The 14,563-nt window shown below is 40.2% G+C and overlaps 1 protein-coding gene across 1 annotated transcript in view; it reads right to left on the reverse strand.

Moving 5' to 3' along the window:
• Nucleotides 1–14,563, reverse strand: part of nphp4 (nephronophthisis 4) — a 293,994-nt gene that overhangs the window by 258,836 nt on the left and 20,595 nt on the right. The window contains exons 3-4 of the mRNA XM_036133980.1: nt 5,601–5,770; nt 3,206–3,270 (exon numbers count right to left, since the gene is read on the reverse strand). Of these exons, the coding sequence (XP_035989873.1) occupies nt 3,206–3,270; nt 5,601–5,770 (235 nt within the window). The remainder of the gene's footprint in view (nt 1–3,205; nt 3,271–5,600; nt 5,771–14,563) is intronic.

Raw genomic sequence — 14,563 nt, forward strand, 5'->3', positions numbered from 1 at the left:
GTGAATTTTTGGGTTTCGATATGTAAGCTGCCCCTCAGCCCCAACCTTTCTTAAGCAAAAGATTAACAAGGTGTTGTCAATTTGTTTGTTGGCGCTTGGTAACTAAAATGTGTTGCATCCATATGTGAGAAAACAAACTGTGACTAGACCTCCCAGCATGCAAAGCAGCTCTGACATCACACCGCAGGTGATAAAAAGCTCCTGCGAACGGGGCTCTGGTGCCTTTCTGCGCTTTCCACTGCACTGAAACCACCGTTGCAACGGGTGGATTAAGTGAACTTGTCAGCAACTTGTCCTCCGTCACATTCCTTCAAAGAATAAGCTTGCCAAAGCTTTAAAACTTCGCTGCATGAACAACCGGCAGATTTTTAACCCTTTCCAATCGAAGACCAGCTGGATCAAAGCAGTTTTATGATACCGGTGTGCAAAATCTACAGAGGATTTTGAGAGGAGACATTCCTACACCTCCTCGTTTTTTATTTTAGTCGACTAACTGCGGTTCTGCATCATCTTTCCTTCCCTTTCCACCAGCTGTAGTAAGACGAGTGCACCCCTTGATGTATGTAAAGTTTTTATTGAATTCTCACGGTGCTTTGTTTTAAAGGTTAAACTGTGTGGCAGACGGCTGTTATTAACTAGGTCGGGGGACAGAGTTTAGACGTTCTGGCCTGCTAATTTTGATCATTCCTTTGTTTCACTATTACCCCCATGCCGTTTACCGCACAGTGGTTTCATGTACCATTATTTGAGCGTTTAGCCAGCTAGGAGGCTATAAAGCCAAGCCTCAGTTTGCTGCTATTATGGGCCTGAGATCCTCTCTACCACCTGACGACTGGTGGTTCGAACATCTACCTCTGTAAGCATCATTACAACGTGACAAATTAATTAACAAAGCTTTATTTACACACAAATTGCTGGTGTTGAATGACAATTATACATGCTAATCAATATCACTATTTGAATGACTCTTGGCTACTTCCCCTGCTTAAATTAAAACCCCAAAGCTCTGATTATTTGCTTTATTGTCTATAAACCCCTGGTGTAGTCTACGTACATATGGAGCCGATAATGGAGCCACACGGAAAGGTTTGAGCGTAAAGATTGAATCGCACCAAGCCAAAATAGCTATAATAACTGTGATATCTACACCATGCCAGTGAGTGCCGCTGCAAAGCTGCCACGAAATCAGGCGAGAGAAAAGAAGCGTTTGTGTGGATCGACGACAAGGTGGTCCACACAAACGCAGTAGAGGAGCAAAATGTGTAAAATCCACAATAAACTGAATAGTGTCTGAAACACAACCGAAGCGTTTAGTCCACCATTGTTGTTGCTTGTGCATGTGTGTTAAGGGAGAGGCGAAGTCTACGTTGGCTATATCCAAACGCTTCTGGTAATTGTGGTAATGATTATTAATAATTAATTTCAATTATTAACTGCCAATAGCCCAACAATCCCCTAGCATACTTTAAACATCTCTTTATTGTGGATGATTTTGGTTAGGGGTTAGGAATTATGATTTTTAATATACATTTTTAGATAAATATTCATAATGAAATAATGATAATCACACAACAAATGAGTTGATGATACTGAATGTTTTTGAATAGGCCCCACATAACCCCTCACAGTATGAAGCATCATTTACAGAACATGTTTCCCTATTATAGGAAGTGTTGTGCACAAACTCTTTGAAATGAGTGTTTTCATAAGCCACATGAACGTTTCTTGGGGAGCATTGAAGTTAAAGGCGACAAACTTGAACTAAGCAGAGCTCTCTCTGGCACCAATAAATGGCCCTCTAGTCAGGAGTGAACAAATGCTGTTGGACAAAGCTTTTGGCCAAACTTTAGCTTCTTTGTGCAGAAAAGAGCTGCAACATGTCCCCTCCAACAAACAAGCAATGGGGGCTGCTGTCCGTGCATTTGATGTGTGTGTGTAAAGTCTGTGTCCTGAATGGTATGATGGCTGCACATATAGCCAAGCTGATTATGCTTGCATATAATTATTTGGACAGATGAATGCAGCACATTCTGGCATCTCTAGATTGTATCCTTGTATAAACCAGACTTTTCAATTATTGTTTTCCTGACATTTCTGTATAAATTTACAAGAATAAAAGTTTTTCTTATGGTTTTTCTAATATCTCAAGCAGGGAAACAATCTTTTTTATATGTTACCTTGGAATAAATCCACATGTGTCTCCAAATAACTCAGAAATTTACAAAACCATGCAATCGTCCTAACTTGTCTAAAGGAATATTTGTGCATGTAAAACTCTGTAAAAAAAAATCTCTAAAAAAAACATTATTTATCATTATTCTGGAATTTAGCAAATATAGATAATTTTGGTAATCCTAGTTAACCTAAAATGGAGAGATTTAGTCTGATTTCATGTCAGACACTGACAGAGGGAAAACATAACATGCTTTTCTCAACTATATCTGTCTTTGTGGGAAACTGTTGCTGATTAGTAATGTTTTTGCTCACTCTTTATACTTACAATACAAACTAAAGATTCACACCCTTATGATCAAAACTTGTATTTATGCTGAGAGCTGTCTACATCCTGATTGTGTTGTCATTATGTGCGAACCTGCAGCGGGCAGGAAGTGAGACTAACTGCACTAACTGACCGAGCTTCAACAGGGATGAACAGAGGAATGAGCCTGTGTCTTTAAGCATTTGGTTTCCTTCAAGTTATCTATAATCATGGTATAGGTAGGTAGAGCCAATATAGCAGCCAAGATGCTGTATTTAATTCACAAAAGGGGTCATTTTGTCAGCTGACACCTAAACACAATCAGGGTTTTAAAGTGTTTTTTATTCATAATTTTCTTTTAATTATCTTCCAAGATTTGGACCTTTTACTCTGTCTTGCTGCTGTGACAATTTAATTTCCCCCTTGGGGATAAATAAAGTTTTAAATTATCATATCTTATCTTTAAGAATAAAAAACACTATATTGATGTAGTTGGCCACGACTGAACAACATAGTCTTAATAGGCAAATTTCTTATGACAACATTAAAGCTCTTTAGCCCCTCGGCCACTGAACGAGACCTGAGTCACAACAGATTGGTAAAAATCAAGTAGGTGTCTATTATCACCTCTGAATACAAAGGAAGGCTTACTGCGCTGAAAATAGGCGCCACCAAATCCCACAATGCATTACTCTAAAGAAAACAAGTGGAAAAAATGATTCTTACAGTCAGCCGAGTCCTTCAATGAGGGGTGGAGGAGGCCTCTAGGTGATCCATGCTGTAGATTCAACCTATGGAATACAGTGGAACACAGATTAAAAGATCCATATTTAGGCACTTGATCACATATTTGATCCATATTTAAGGCCACTACACTGATTTCATCATTAGCAATGCTAGAAATCAAATTATTACATTTGGCAGTAACCAGGCTGTGTCTCTCATGTCTGAGGTCTCCCTGCTTTTAGCCAGAATTAGTTGCCGTTGAGTTAGTTCCCAGCATAATTAAAGTGCCTTTCCAAAAAAAAAAAAAAAATGACCCTCCAAGTTTGTAGAAACCCAGCTGAAATACGGCTATTGAGATGTCCTTTGAAACGTACCACGTGCCATGGCTACTCTTTCTGTGATTGTGCAGGTTCCTGTGCTGCAAGGCAAAGGTAAGTTAGGTTGCACTGCAGTACAGAACAGGAACCCAATATAGGCTGTTTGTGGTGAAAGAGCTGCTTTCCCCCACCGCGGTCTGACGGGGTGGATTTGGGGTCACTTCATCTAATGAGGGACTGACTGAAGAGGCCGCAGAATGACAGGAAGGACTATAAAAAGCAGAAACCTATCAAATACTATTGGAAACAGAAGGCAACATGGCAAATCAAGTAAGACAGCAAGACAATGGAAATCACATAAAAAAAAACTTAAAGTAGGACATAAGGATCGTTGCTTCCATTCAAAACTATTAGGAGAAAAATAAATCAAGCAACATTTTCAAGCACGTGCACTACAGATGGGTGAAATCCTGCCTCTCAGATAAGATGGAGATCATTTTTGTGGTCACATTAAGAACTGCTTTTACCTTGACTGGGGGTGCAACAACGCATTCAGAGACTAGCATAACATTAGGCGAATGAGATGAGATCTGAGCTTTTGTTCAGTGAAACTAAGAACCGGCATGTTTTTGTCTGTGCCCAAGCATCCGCTGACCCCGTTTTGAGATTTTACTAGGCCTGCCGCTTCATGGCTCAGTCCATCTCATCCCCAATCGCTCCCACTTTGCTCTGACACCACTAACAACTGACTGTGGAATATTTAGGAACGAGGACATTTCACAGGTGACATCTCTTCACAGCACCAAGCTAGATGTCACTGAGCTCCTGAGAGTAACCCATTCTTTCACAGATGTTTGTAGAAACAGTCTGCATGCGTAGGAGCTATGGTTTTATCCACCCGTGGCCATGGAAGGGATTGGTGCACCTGATTTCGATTATTTGGCTGGGTGAGTGAATACCTTTGGCAATAGCGCTACTGTTTTCATACTTGTCCCGATCTAAAGCGACCCCAATGCCGAGAAAGTGCAGAAAATGCCGTTTTTCTGTGTTCATAAACAGAATAAAGGTTTTATAAATCTCAAAACTGTGTGTTAGAGAAACCCTCTCAAACCAGAGCAATCCAACTCAGGTTTGACCAGCAGAAGCATTTTAGCTAATGAGCTACAAACTATCAAAAGACGCCCACATTACCGAAAAACAGTAAAATATCCCTTTAGTTGAGCACTAATTAAAAAGCTGAAGGGGAACCCACACTGGGATCGCTGCAGCGCCTCTCATTAACTGATGTGGCTGAATTGGCCTTTTTGACACGCATTGGACACGCCGCGCTGAATTGCATTGAGACAGAACAGATCAGTGGACTTCAGTCATGGATCTTTTCAGCAGAAGCGCCAACACCTCTGAGAGGAACAGGTTCAAAAAGGACTGCCGAGCACTGCGCCTTGCGCCGTTGCCCACTTATGCTGGCGGGGTGGATTGTTTTGTAGAAATAGACGCAAATTTGAGGATCATCAGCAGGCCACGGTCTATGGAAATATCTTCTCATAGTGCCTAAAATGTCTCAACATGACACTGTTTTTTCTTTAGCTGTTTTCTATTGAACAACCAAAGTACTGTCGTACCTTAACATACGAGTCTCAGACATAGATATGGGATGTAAGCTTAAAGCACTCGCCTTAATATCAATAACAGTAGCTTGATCTTATGTTACCATATGATGTCCCATAGTGTTGGCAGCTGCATGGCTCTTTGCGTGACAGACTTCAGTTTAGTTTCATGTTTTAATATTGCAAGGCCATACCCTTCACATTATTAAACGTGTCTGCTATCATTTAATTAAACTGTCCAACACCAGAATAGGCTGAGGCGGCATTAAAACATCAATTTCTGTCACATATGCGGTAAAGAATTGGATATTACAAGTCTTTTCTATAATAAGGAAGGATTTATATCACTAGACCAAGCACACTGGCTGGACAGAAAGAAGTAAACCTTCATTAGAAATACACCTGTCCTTCATATCCTAATGAGAAAGCTCGTTAAATCGTGTATGTTGTAATTAAGAGTGCAATAATCACCTTCTGTCTCCATCAGTACTCGGACCCTCTGGCCTGTTGGCGAAAAGCTCCAGAACGGCGAAGCCTCTCCCCAGAGCCAGATGGGAGCCGTCTGCTTTGGGTGACAGCGACACTAGCTCCACAACGGCGAGAGTGCTGGGCAACAGCAAGGATGTATGGAGGTACACAACCTGGGAAACAAACACAGCGAACACAAAGATGATCTAACTTTAGAGTTGAGACCGGTTAGAGCTTCCAATTCTGCTTAGTCTGCAACTAAACATGGGAGAACTACAGCGGTATCCGTCTTATTACTTATTATAACACAGGATGAGCTGATCATCTTTTAATAGACCGTGTGTGCGTACGTTTACCCCACTGCAGCTGAGGTAAAACTTTGGGTATTATAGAAGAAAGTGTTAATTGAAACATTAAATGCTTTTGGTTTTATTCCCAGGTGGTGGGAGGCTAAGAACAGCGAGGGCAGTTGCTCCCATCATGGTCTGTCCTTTGTGTGCCCGACAAGACCTCATGACAACTCTGAGCAAACAATCAGTAGCTGTAAGATCTGAAAGGCACAGTAAGACTATACGCCACTGGATGGATACAAAGGAACAATTCAGTGTCAGTCATTCCAGACTGAAGAAAATAAACCACTTAACGGGAGCTCGTTTTCTAAAGCAAATGAAAAAATATCAGAAATTTCTTACATTAACTTAAGGTGTCTGAGTCCAAAATGTTTGATTCTCTCGGTTGTTGAAATGTTATTATTTATTAGGAATCTGGTAAATAATATTTCCCAATATTATTTATTTTACAAGAATAAGATTTTTGACTTTCTATCAGAAACTACAAAAATCCTATCATTTCAGCTGAATTTGACACATTAACCCTGGAGGTTTAGACTACATTCTTATGAATTTCTAACTTTACAGAGACGCACACACACACACACACACACACACACACACACACACACACATACATACATACATACATACATACATACATACATACATACATACATACATACATACATACATACATACATACATACATACATACATACATACATACATACATACATACATACATACATACATACATACATACATATATATATATATATATATATATAGATATAGATATATAGATATATATATATGGGCCGGTACTCGAGGACTGAGGCCTGAGGCCTCCAAACAAGAGTTGCGCGCTCTACCCTGCATCCTTATCTTATTGCATATTTAAGAGCTTTAAACATCAGAAAATATCCAAGATTTCTCAAGTGCATTTATGATATTCATCTCAGAATTTTAGAGATTTATATTTTAAAATGTACTCTTCTTCACCTTGCAATGTTTTATGTTTTGCCATACCTGTAAAATGGCCTGAATTTGTTGTCATGCAAAGGAGCTTGCCCATTAGGTGCTTTTACCATCTTACCATTCCTCCTCGCAACACTTTGAAAACATCCTTGACCTGAAGATAACCAGGATTAAAGCATTTCAAGCACGTTTTTGCCCTCATCCTCCAGTAAAAAATATTCCAATTAGTAAAATAGTGCAGGCTCATATTTATCGCATTGTTCTTATTAAATTTTCTCCATTGGACACAGCTCATAAACACCAGTCCATCATACGTCTGCAGCCATGTGTTTGTGATATTTGCAGAATATGATAGAACTGGGAATGTTTCGTCTGGAAGGCCACATATGTTGCTCTAAAATATTAATGTCCTTATCTGCATTATTGCTGCCATCACAGAAGGGTAGATTTTCTTAGCCAGGGGCACTGATGCACAATCCCTTGTATTATATACGTGACCAGGGTATATTGCATTTTAGCAATAAAGGAAACAAGTTATGATTTGCCAAATGAGGAAAAAAAAGGAAAAGAACACAAACACAAAGGAATCCATTGTTTTCTTCAAGTCTGAATGAGAGTTACCATACTGATATAAGAAGCAGGATGGTGATGACAACATGTGTCATAATAATAATAATACTAATAATGATGACCAATAAACAACATGTTGAAAATCACACCAGGGAAATGACCTATAAAACAAGCACAGATGGTGCACTGTCCACGGGGAACTCGGTTTGGCTTGAAGCGTCCACTGTTGCTGTCATACGAGCAGTTCAGGGACACAACACACGTGTAGCACTTAGAAGGAAATTCCTAATATCCCGAGGACGGCGCTTATTCACATTAGATGGGGCAATAGAATAACCTCAAAGCTGGTGGGACTCAACTGCAGGGAAATTGTTTGGATCAATGATATGTATAAGGCACAAGCACAAAAAAAGAAGCTAATTTGCAACTTCAGCAGATCGACTTGTCTCCCTTTCAGTCATGTGCCTTGCCACTTCACTAGGAATATCCTTTTCTTAGAAAGATGCCTTAATTGGTCTTCTCCCAGCTGCTTCGCCGCTTCTGATGCTGTGGACAAAGCAACACAATTGTTGATCTCACCCGACTGGAGAGGAACTGAAATCAAGCAATTTTCATGCGGGAGGTGGGCGCCTTGTGTTGACCTGCTATTTCCGCAGAAGCTCAGAGACGGCAAAACCCTTTCGGGAGCCTTTTTTGTAGTCCGTGCCAGGTAGATGCAATTGTATGCAGGCTCTGATGTGCTCAAATTGAAAATAATAGCCTTCCTGCGCCAGAGCCACCCTGTTTCACACAGCACAAAGGCCTTAATATCATAAAGAGACCCATAAATTCTCTCTGATCCACATGGTTGGGGAGCACAACTCGTGTTATTTCTCAAAATAACAGAGAGTAACATGATGACATCATCAGAAAATAAAGAAGTCAATTTGAGCAACCCTGAAACCCAGAAGTAACTCTCCAGACTCCATGCATCAGAGCCTGATTATCTTGAAGTGAAAAGGCCCATATATCCACATTTAAAACCGCTGCACCCTGTGCTTTTTGGCTATATAACACATTTTCTTTACAGACACAGTATTTTAAAGCCACCAGTTTTCCAAACACAAGCAATTCAGAGCTAAAGAGCAAAGCATACAGGGTTAAGGTTCTGTTTACATTACTCAGATATGGGATTATGCTCTGCACATATTTACCTCCACAGCAATTTGCCTCGCAAGGAGGACAGTTGAATTACACCAAATACGATCTGACATAAAAGCTGTGGGAATGTTAAAGCAAAACTTCCCAACTTAATGCAATCTAACTATATTTTTGAAATACATAGGACATTTCTAAATATGTGCTATATGATATAAATATGTGCAGACATTTTAGATATGTGCTATTTAGCATTCAGCTATTTAAAATCTTGCTTCCCCCAAGATTATTTATGTACTCTGTCTGACAACAGAAATCCAGGCGCCGTTGGTGGAGGCAGATCCAGCAATACTTCGGGTTGTTTAGATCATGCATATCGATTCATTTTACAGGTGGCAGAGGACCAAATTATCTTTGGCCTTCAGTAAATGTCCACACTATTGTTTCTGTTGGTATTGGTTTAGTTTTTGATAGAGATGTCTCTCATTCAGGCACCAATAGAACAGCTGAAGGCCGCTCTCCAAAGCCATGTCTGCCGTTCACAAATCAACCTCTTGCGATAATTGTTTGGCTGAGAGATGGTCCCATAGGGACCCATAGAGGAACCCAGAAATGTCTCAATGGCCAACCCAGGTGACTGCAAAACAAACCCAAAGCGATCCCTCCTCACCACTCTGCTTAGCTGCTGTATCACAGTGTTGATGCTGAAAATGCTGTTTAGTTTTCATCGAATTTGCAGCTGCATCTTCAGGCCAAAATTCTCTGATGTGGTTTCATTTGGTCTAAAGGCCGTCGTCCCATAAGTCCTAGGGTTTGTTTAGATCCAGTTTTGCAAAGTTAAGCATTTCTACCCAGCAGTTTTACAGGGTAGAGGGATTTTCTTGGCAGTATCCACAAATAGTCCTTGCAGACCATTCTTTTCTCTTCTTCAGCAGGTTCCTTTGTATTCGCTGGATGCTCTGAACTGTCCTTTTATTCCCAGGTGGTTGAGTTGAGGCAGACAGCTGCGTAACTTCTGGGTGTGTTTTGCTGGAGGTCTCTGCTTATTAAAAATTGCTTTCCTTCTCTATACTAACAGCTGCCCACCCCCCAAAAAAAACATGTTTAGGACTGGGTATCCAGCTGAACAGTTACTGCCTTGCATTGTCTTCATAGGGAAGGCAGCTTTTCGCTAATTTATGATTCCTAATACTACTAATATTATTGGTAATGACATTTGTTTAAGCGAACAGAATTGACGTTAGATTTAAATGGACTTTTAAGAACTGGACTAAACTGGCCCATATTACACTGAAAATTACAGACTCCAGATTGTTCAGATATAGCAGACAGGAACGCATCTTTTGCCGAAGATAACTTTAAAAAAAATCTATAATATAAATATATAATCTTGGCACTCTTCAGAAGAGTGTTGCTTTATCATGGAATCGTCGTTAACTTTATCTCCTTTAAATTTAGTTCAGCGAAACAATGTACAAATGCTGCTTTAGCAGAAAGATTTGGGATTTGCATCTTGATTGAGTTACATAAGTCCCCAAATGAAGCACCGGGCCCTCTCGTCAAACCGGTTCATCATAGAACAGGGTGGGAAGTGTTGAGCCAAGTGTCACGTTTCCACCACCGCAGACTGGAGCCAATAAGCAGCCGTAATCAATGCAGAGACGTTTGACTTGGTAATGGAAGCAGATTGTCTCCTTCAGTGCTGGGGACAAAAGCCAAATGTTTGACGGTTTTAGAGGGTGCTTTGTCTACTTGGAAAAAGAATTTAGAAGCAACTCTTTTGCTTTCAGCTGGCAGTACTTAGGGCGCACTGCAACACGGTTTATTATCAACCCTCGGCATCCTTCAGTTGTTCTATCATAGAAATACTTGAGGAGTATTCACAAGTGCTGGTTTTAGAAACACTAAACCCAAACAGTAAACTGTGGCGCACTGTGTTATGCTGCATCGCAATACGTTGGAATTGCATTGTGCTGAATATAATTTATGTAAACTCGCATTATATCAAAATGGGGATTGGATTATATTGCATGGAATAAGTAGTAGCTGTATATGCATGTGCAATGTATAAGACTATTGATAGTGTGTTGCTTCTTTTGGCCCAAAAGCAAACTCTCCGTTTTAATCCCAATTCTTTTTGCCATGACTTCTTAAAAGCTGAAATGCGAAGCTTTGTTAAAGTCGCCATAAAGCTAGAACCCTTCCACATTCTGTCATTTTACAGCTAAAAATCTAATGGATTTTATTGGTAGTTGTCGTATGCAATTGACCAACACAAAGTAGTGCAAACGTGTGAAGTCGAGGCTCAGTCAGATTGGAGTGAGAGTGTCTGTGAACACCAGTTTCCCATAAACTGACAGATTTAAATGTGGATTTAGGTCTGGAATTTGATTGGGTCATTGTAACTCACAAATAAACTTCGATCTAAACCATTCCACTGTAGTGGATTTAGGGCTATGGTCCTGTGAACCTCCAACCCATTCTCTAACCCATTTTACAGCCTCCATTTGTCTTCCTATCAACTCTGATCAGTTTCTTGGTTCGTGACCTGAGAGATGGGGTGTTCAGGATAATGTACAGTGCCAGGTTCCCTCCACACACTTTGGCCTACATGCATTAGGCATGTAGGCCAAAGGTAATATTTTTTCTTATCTGAGGTGTGAACCTCTATGCCTCCTTAAGAGTTACCTCTTGGCTTCTTTCCTGATAAATGGACTCCTTGCAAAGCCTGTCAGTTATATTGGAGGGCCATGTCTTGTTAGGTTTGCAGTTGTGCTATTTTCTTTCCATGTTTGGAAGATGGATTGAGCAGTAGAGAGTACTCTCTTTCCCTTGTTTGCTGTGTTTTCAAGGCTTCATGATGCTGTTTGTTCACAAGTGTTCTCTAATCTCCGTGAAGCCTTCCCAGATCATCTGGATTCATACTACAATTAAATTATGCACTATTTGCCTTTATGAGCCTGTGAGAAGCATTCTCACAGCAGTTGGTTGCACTGGATTTATTTTAGATGTCAGACTGAAAAAAGTTAACGCATGCAATTCATTTTTGGAAATTCATTTTTGGGAAGACAACAACCTTCCCAAGTTTGTGCACTGCAAAAAGGGTACTAAATATTATAAATAAAGTAAAATATTCTTGAAATGGGTATATTTTTTTATTTGAGCAGCTAAATAAGACTATTTGCCAATGGGATAAGTATTTTTACCCCCTAAAATAAGATAATTAGATATCCTGCACTTGAAATAAGATGATGGAGATGAATTGTTCTTATTTTAGGTGCAAATATCTCATTCCATTGGCAAATAGTCTTATTTACCTGCTCAAATCAAGAACAAATACACAAATGTCAGGAAGATTTTACTTACTTTGAGGTCCCTTTTTGCAGTGTGGTTGTAATGTAAAGAAACGGGAAGGAGCACCAACAACCCTTTTGCAAGGCACAGTTGACTTTCTATTAAATTATTTCAGCTATTTGGAATATTTTATATAAAATGGTAAAGTATGGCAACAGATATGTAATTAATTGGGTTTTTGTCCTAGAGGTAATTTTAAAGAAAAAAAAGAGAATTGATTTCTCTATTTTGCATTCTGATACACCTCTAGGTTTGGATTTTTTTGTTTTGTTTTTTTTTTTGCCATTAAAACGTTGTACAAAACTCTGAAGTCAGTTTGCTCGTGTAAAGCTCCGTGTTCCTGTCATTTCACAACCAATGCAAACACGTTTTTAACCAAGCTGTACAATGAGATAATGCTGTGAGCTCTTGTTACTTGAATGCCAGTGCAGCACTGGGAGATGTCATTTAGATAAACAGCTTGCATCTGCAGTGACGCCGGGCGCCACATATGTCTGGCCTAATGAGAGGTTATACTTTGCAGCAACTGTCAACAAAGCAGCAATTGATTCTCGCAGGGGTAAATATCTAATAGCTATAACTTAGGCAAAGATGGAAGAGGAGCAATCTGGTCGCATCAAAATATCATCAACGTGGAGGCGCAAGGCATGAAGTCACTGTCAGCAACCAACCTGTCAGCAGTTTTTGGAGCATTATGCTAACATCCACTTGTGGGTGACAAAGGACTTACTATGACAAGCAAGAGGCAAATGGAAGTGTGATGGAGCAATACTGCGGGAATTTAAAGGCCAACAACAGACCTGCAGTAATACTTTTTAAATAACTCTGGGTGTGTACCACTGAGTGGACCTTCCACAGCTAAGAAAATTACCATTCTAAGACATTAAACTGGATGCCAGTGTGCCTCTTATTAAGTGAAATCATCCATTATCTCAAGTTATAATGCATGTTCTGTGTGGTATACTTGCAGGTAAGGAAAGGATTTTAGGAAAATGGAAGAATAAACTACAATGAGTTGGAGCTTGCATTTTGTATGCATTATATATGTCCCCTAGGCAGGAAAGGGACTCTGATTAATTTCCCCACCGTATACGATGAGCAGAATCGTAAAGAAGTTGAAACAACCTTTCTAAGCTCATTTTTAGAGAACTGCAGCAAAGAGTGCAATCTTGGGGGCACCAAGTCTTGATAACAGCTATTAGATCCTGACGCAAACATTAAATTGGAGGTACCTTCTGTCTATTGATAGGTATGGTGGGAAGTCTGTGATGCTTTGGGCCTGTTTCTCTTTCCAAGCCCCAGGCCTCTATGTGTAGAGAAATGACTGTGAAATACTAAGAGATTTAAAACTAAAAATCCGATGGACTCTGCTGTTATCTGACAATGCTACATTATTAAATCTTTAACTAAACAATAATCCAAAACATCTGGCCAAATCAACACAGAAATGGTTCACCAGAGACAAAATGGAGCTTCTTCCCCTACCACCTCCATCCACACCTTTCTCCTCTCCCCGCAACACTATATAATCCATATTATAGCTGGTGGAAGTATTTGTGTTTCAGGACGTTGGACAGGCGAGGCCAAGCTGACCAAAGGCTTTAACCTGGCGGCTCGATTCATCGTCCCCACACGGTGAGTGAAGTTAGTTTGAGGTTGGATATTCCGTGGCTTCGCTCCGCGCCAATCACAGTGAAATGCTGACAAGTGAGTGCACATTAATATGAAATAGACGAAGTAGTAGAACGACCAGTATGGTGAGTAAACATAACAAGCAAATCTAAATAATGATGAGGATGCAAATAAGATACGTTAGGACAATTCGCTGCTGTGTGAGAATTATCTAATTTTGCTAAGTTGCGTCATCATGACACATTTTTTTTTAAATTCAGTTGAATCAGTTCATTTCTCTCTGCAATTAGTGTTAACAGAGCAGGAGAGAAAGAGCGATCCGACTTATAAATAATTTTTCATCTTAACTTTATTCAGTGCTTATTTGTACATTTGGGGTCTGTTTCATTTGATCCATTCATGCGGGTCTATCTAGAAACAAAAATTGTTTTACAAGTATAAACAGACTGACAGCTGGAATGGACTCAGGAAGGTGGAGTTTTGGTTGCAGTAGCCAGAATTTCTGGAGATGAGCGACATTCCGAGCAAATTGTATTTTCGTCAGAAATCTGGAAACGTTCACAGAGCTGTTTACTTGTTCTCCCCATATTAGGTAGTCTCATAATGTTGAAACAATGACAAGATAACAGTTGTGTGTTTTTTGTTCTGTTTTAACCCACTAACTGAACAATAAAATGTCGACATTCCTCTCTCACTCCCCCCCCCCCCCCCCCCCCCCCCCCCAACCTGGACTCCAAAAGAGGGCTCCTACCAAATTTTTTGGGTAAGATAGGACCTCACTGAGGGGACTCTAGAGCCACATTTACACCACCCTTGTTAAACCGATCCATGCCCAGCTTGGATCAGTTAACCATGCCGAGCTCGGTTCTGACGACTGTTTACACATCACGCTAGCACGGTTACTTGCCTCCTAGTGACGATCTGCGGTACTACTGCTCTCTAGGATTGAAGGAGGGACTCAAG

This window comes from Fundulus heteroclitus, chromosome 1, assembly GCF_011125445.2.
Source record: "Fundulus heteroclitus isolate FHET01 chromosome 1, MU-UCD_Fhet_4.1, whole genome shotgun sequence".
In the NCBI taxonomy this organism is placed as follows: Eukaryota; Metazoa; Chordata; class Actinopteri; order Cyprinodontiformes; family Fundulidae; genus Fundulus; species Fundulus heteroclitus.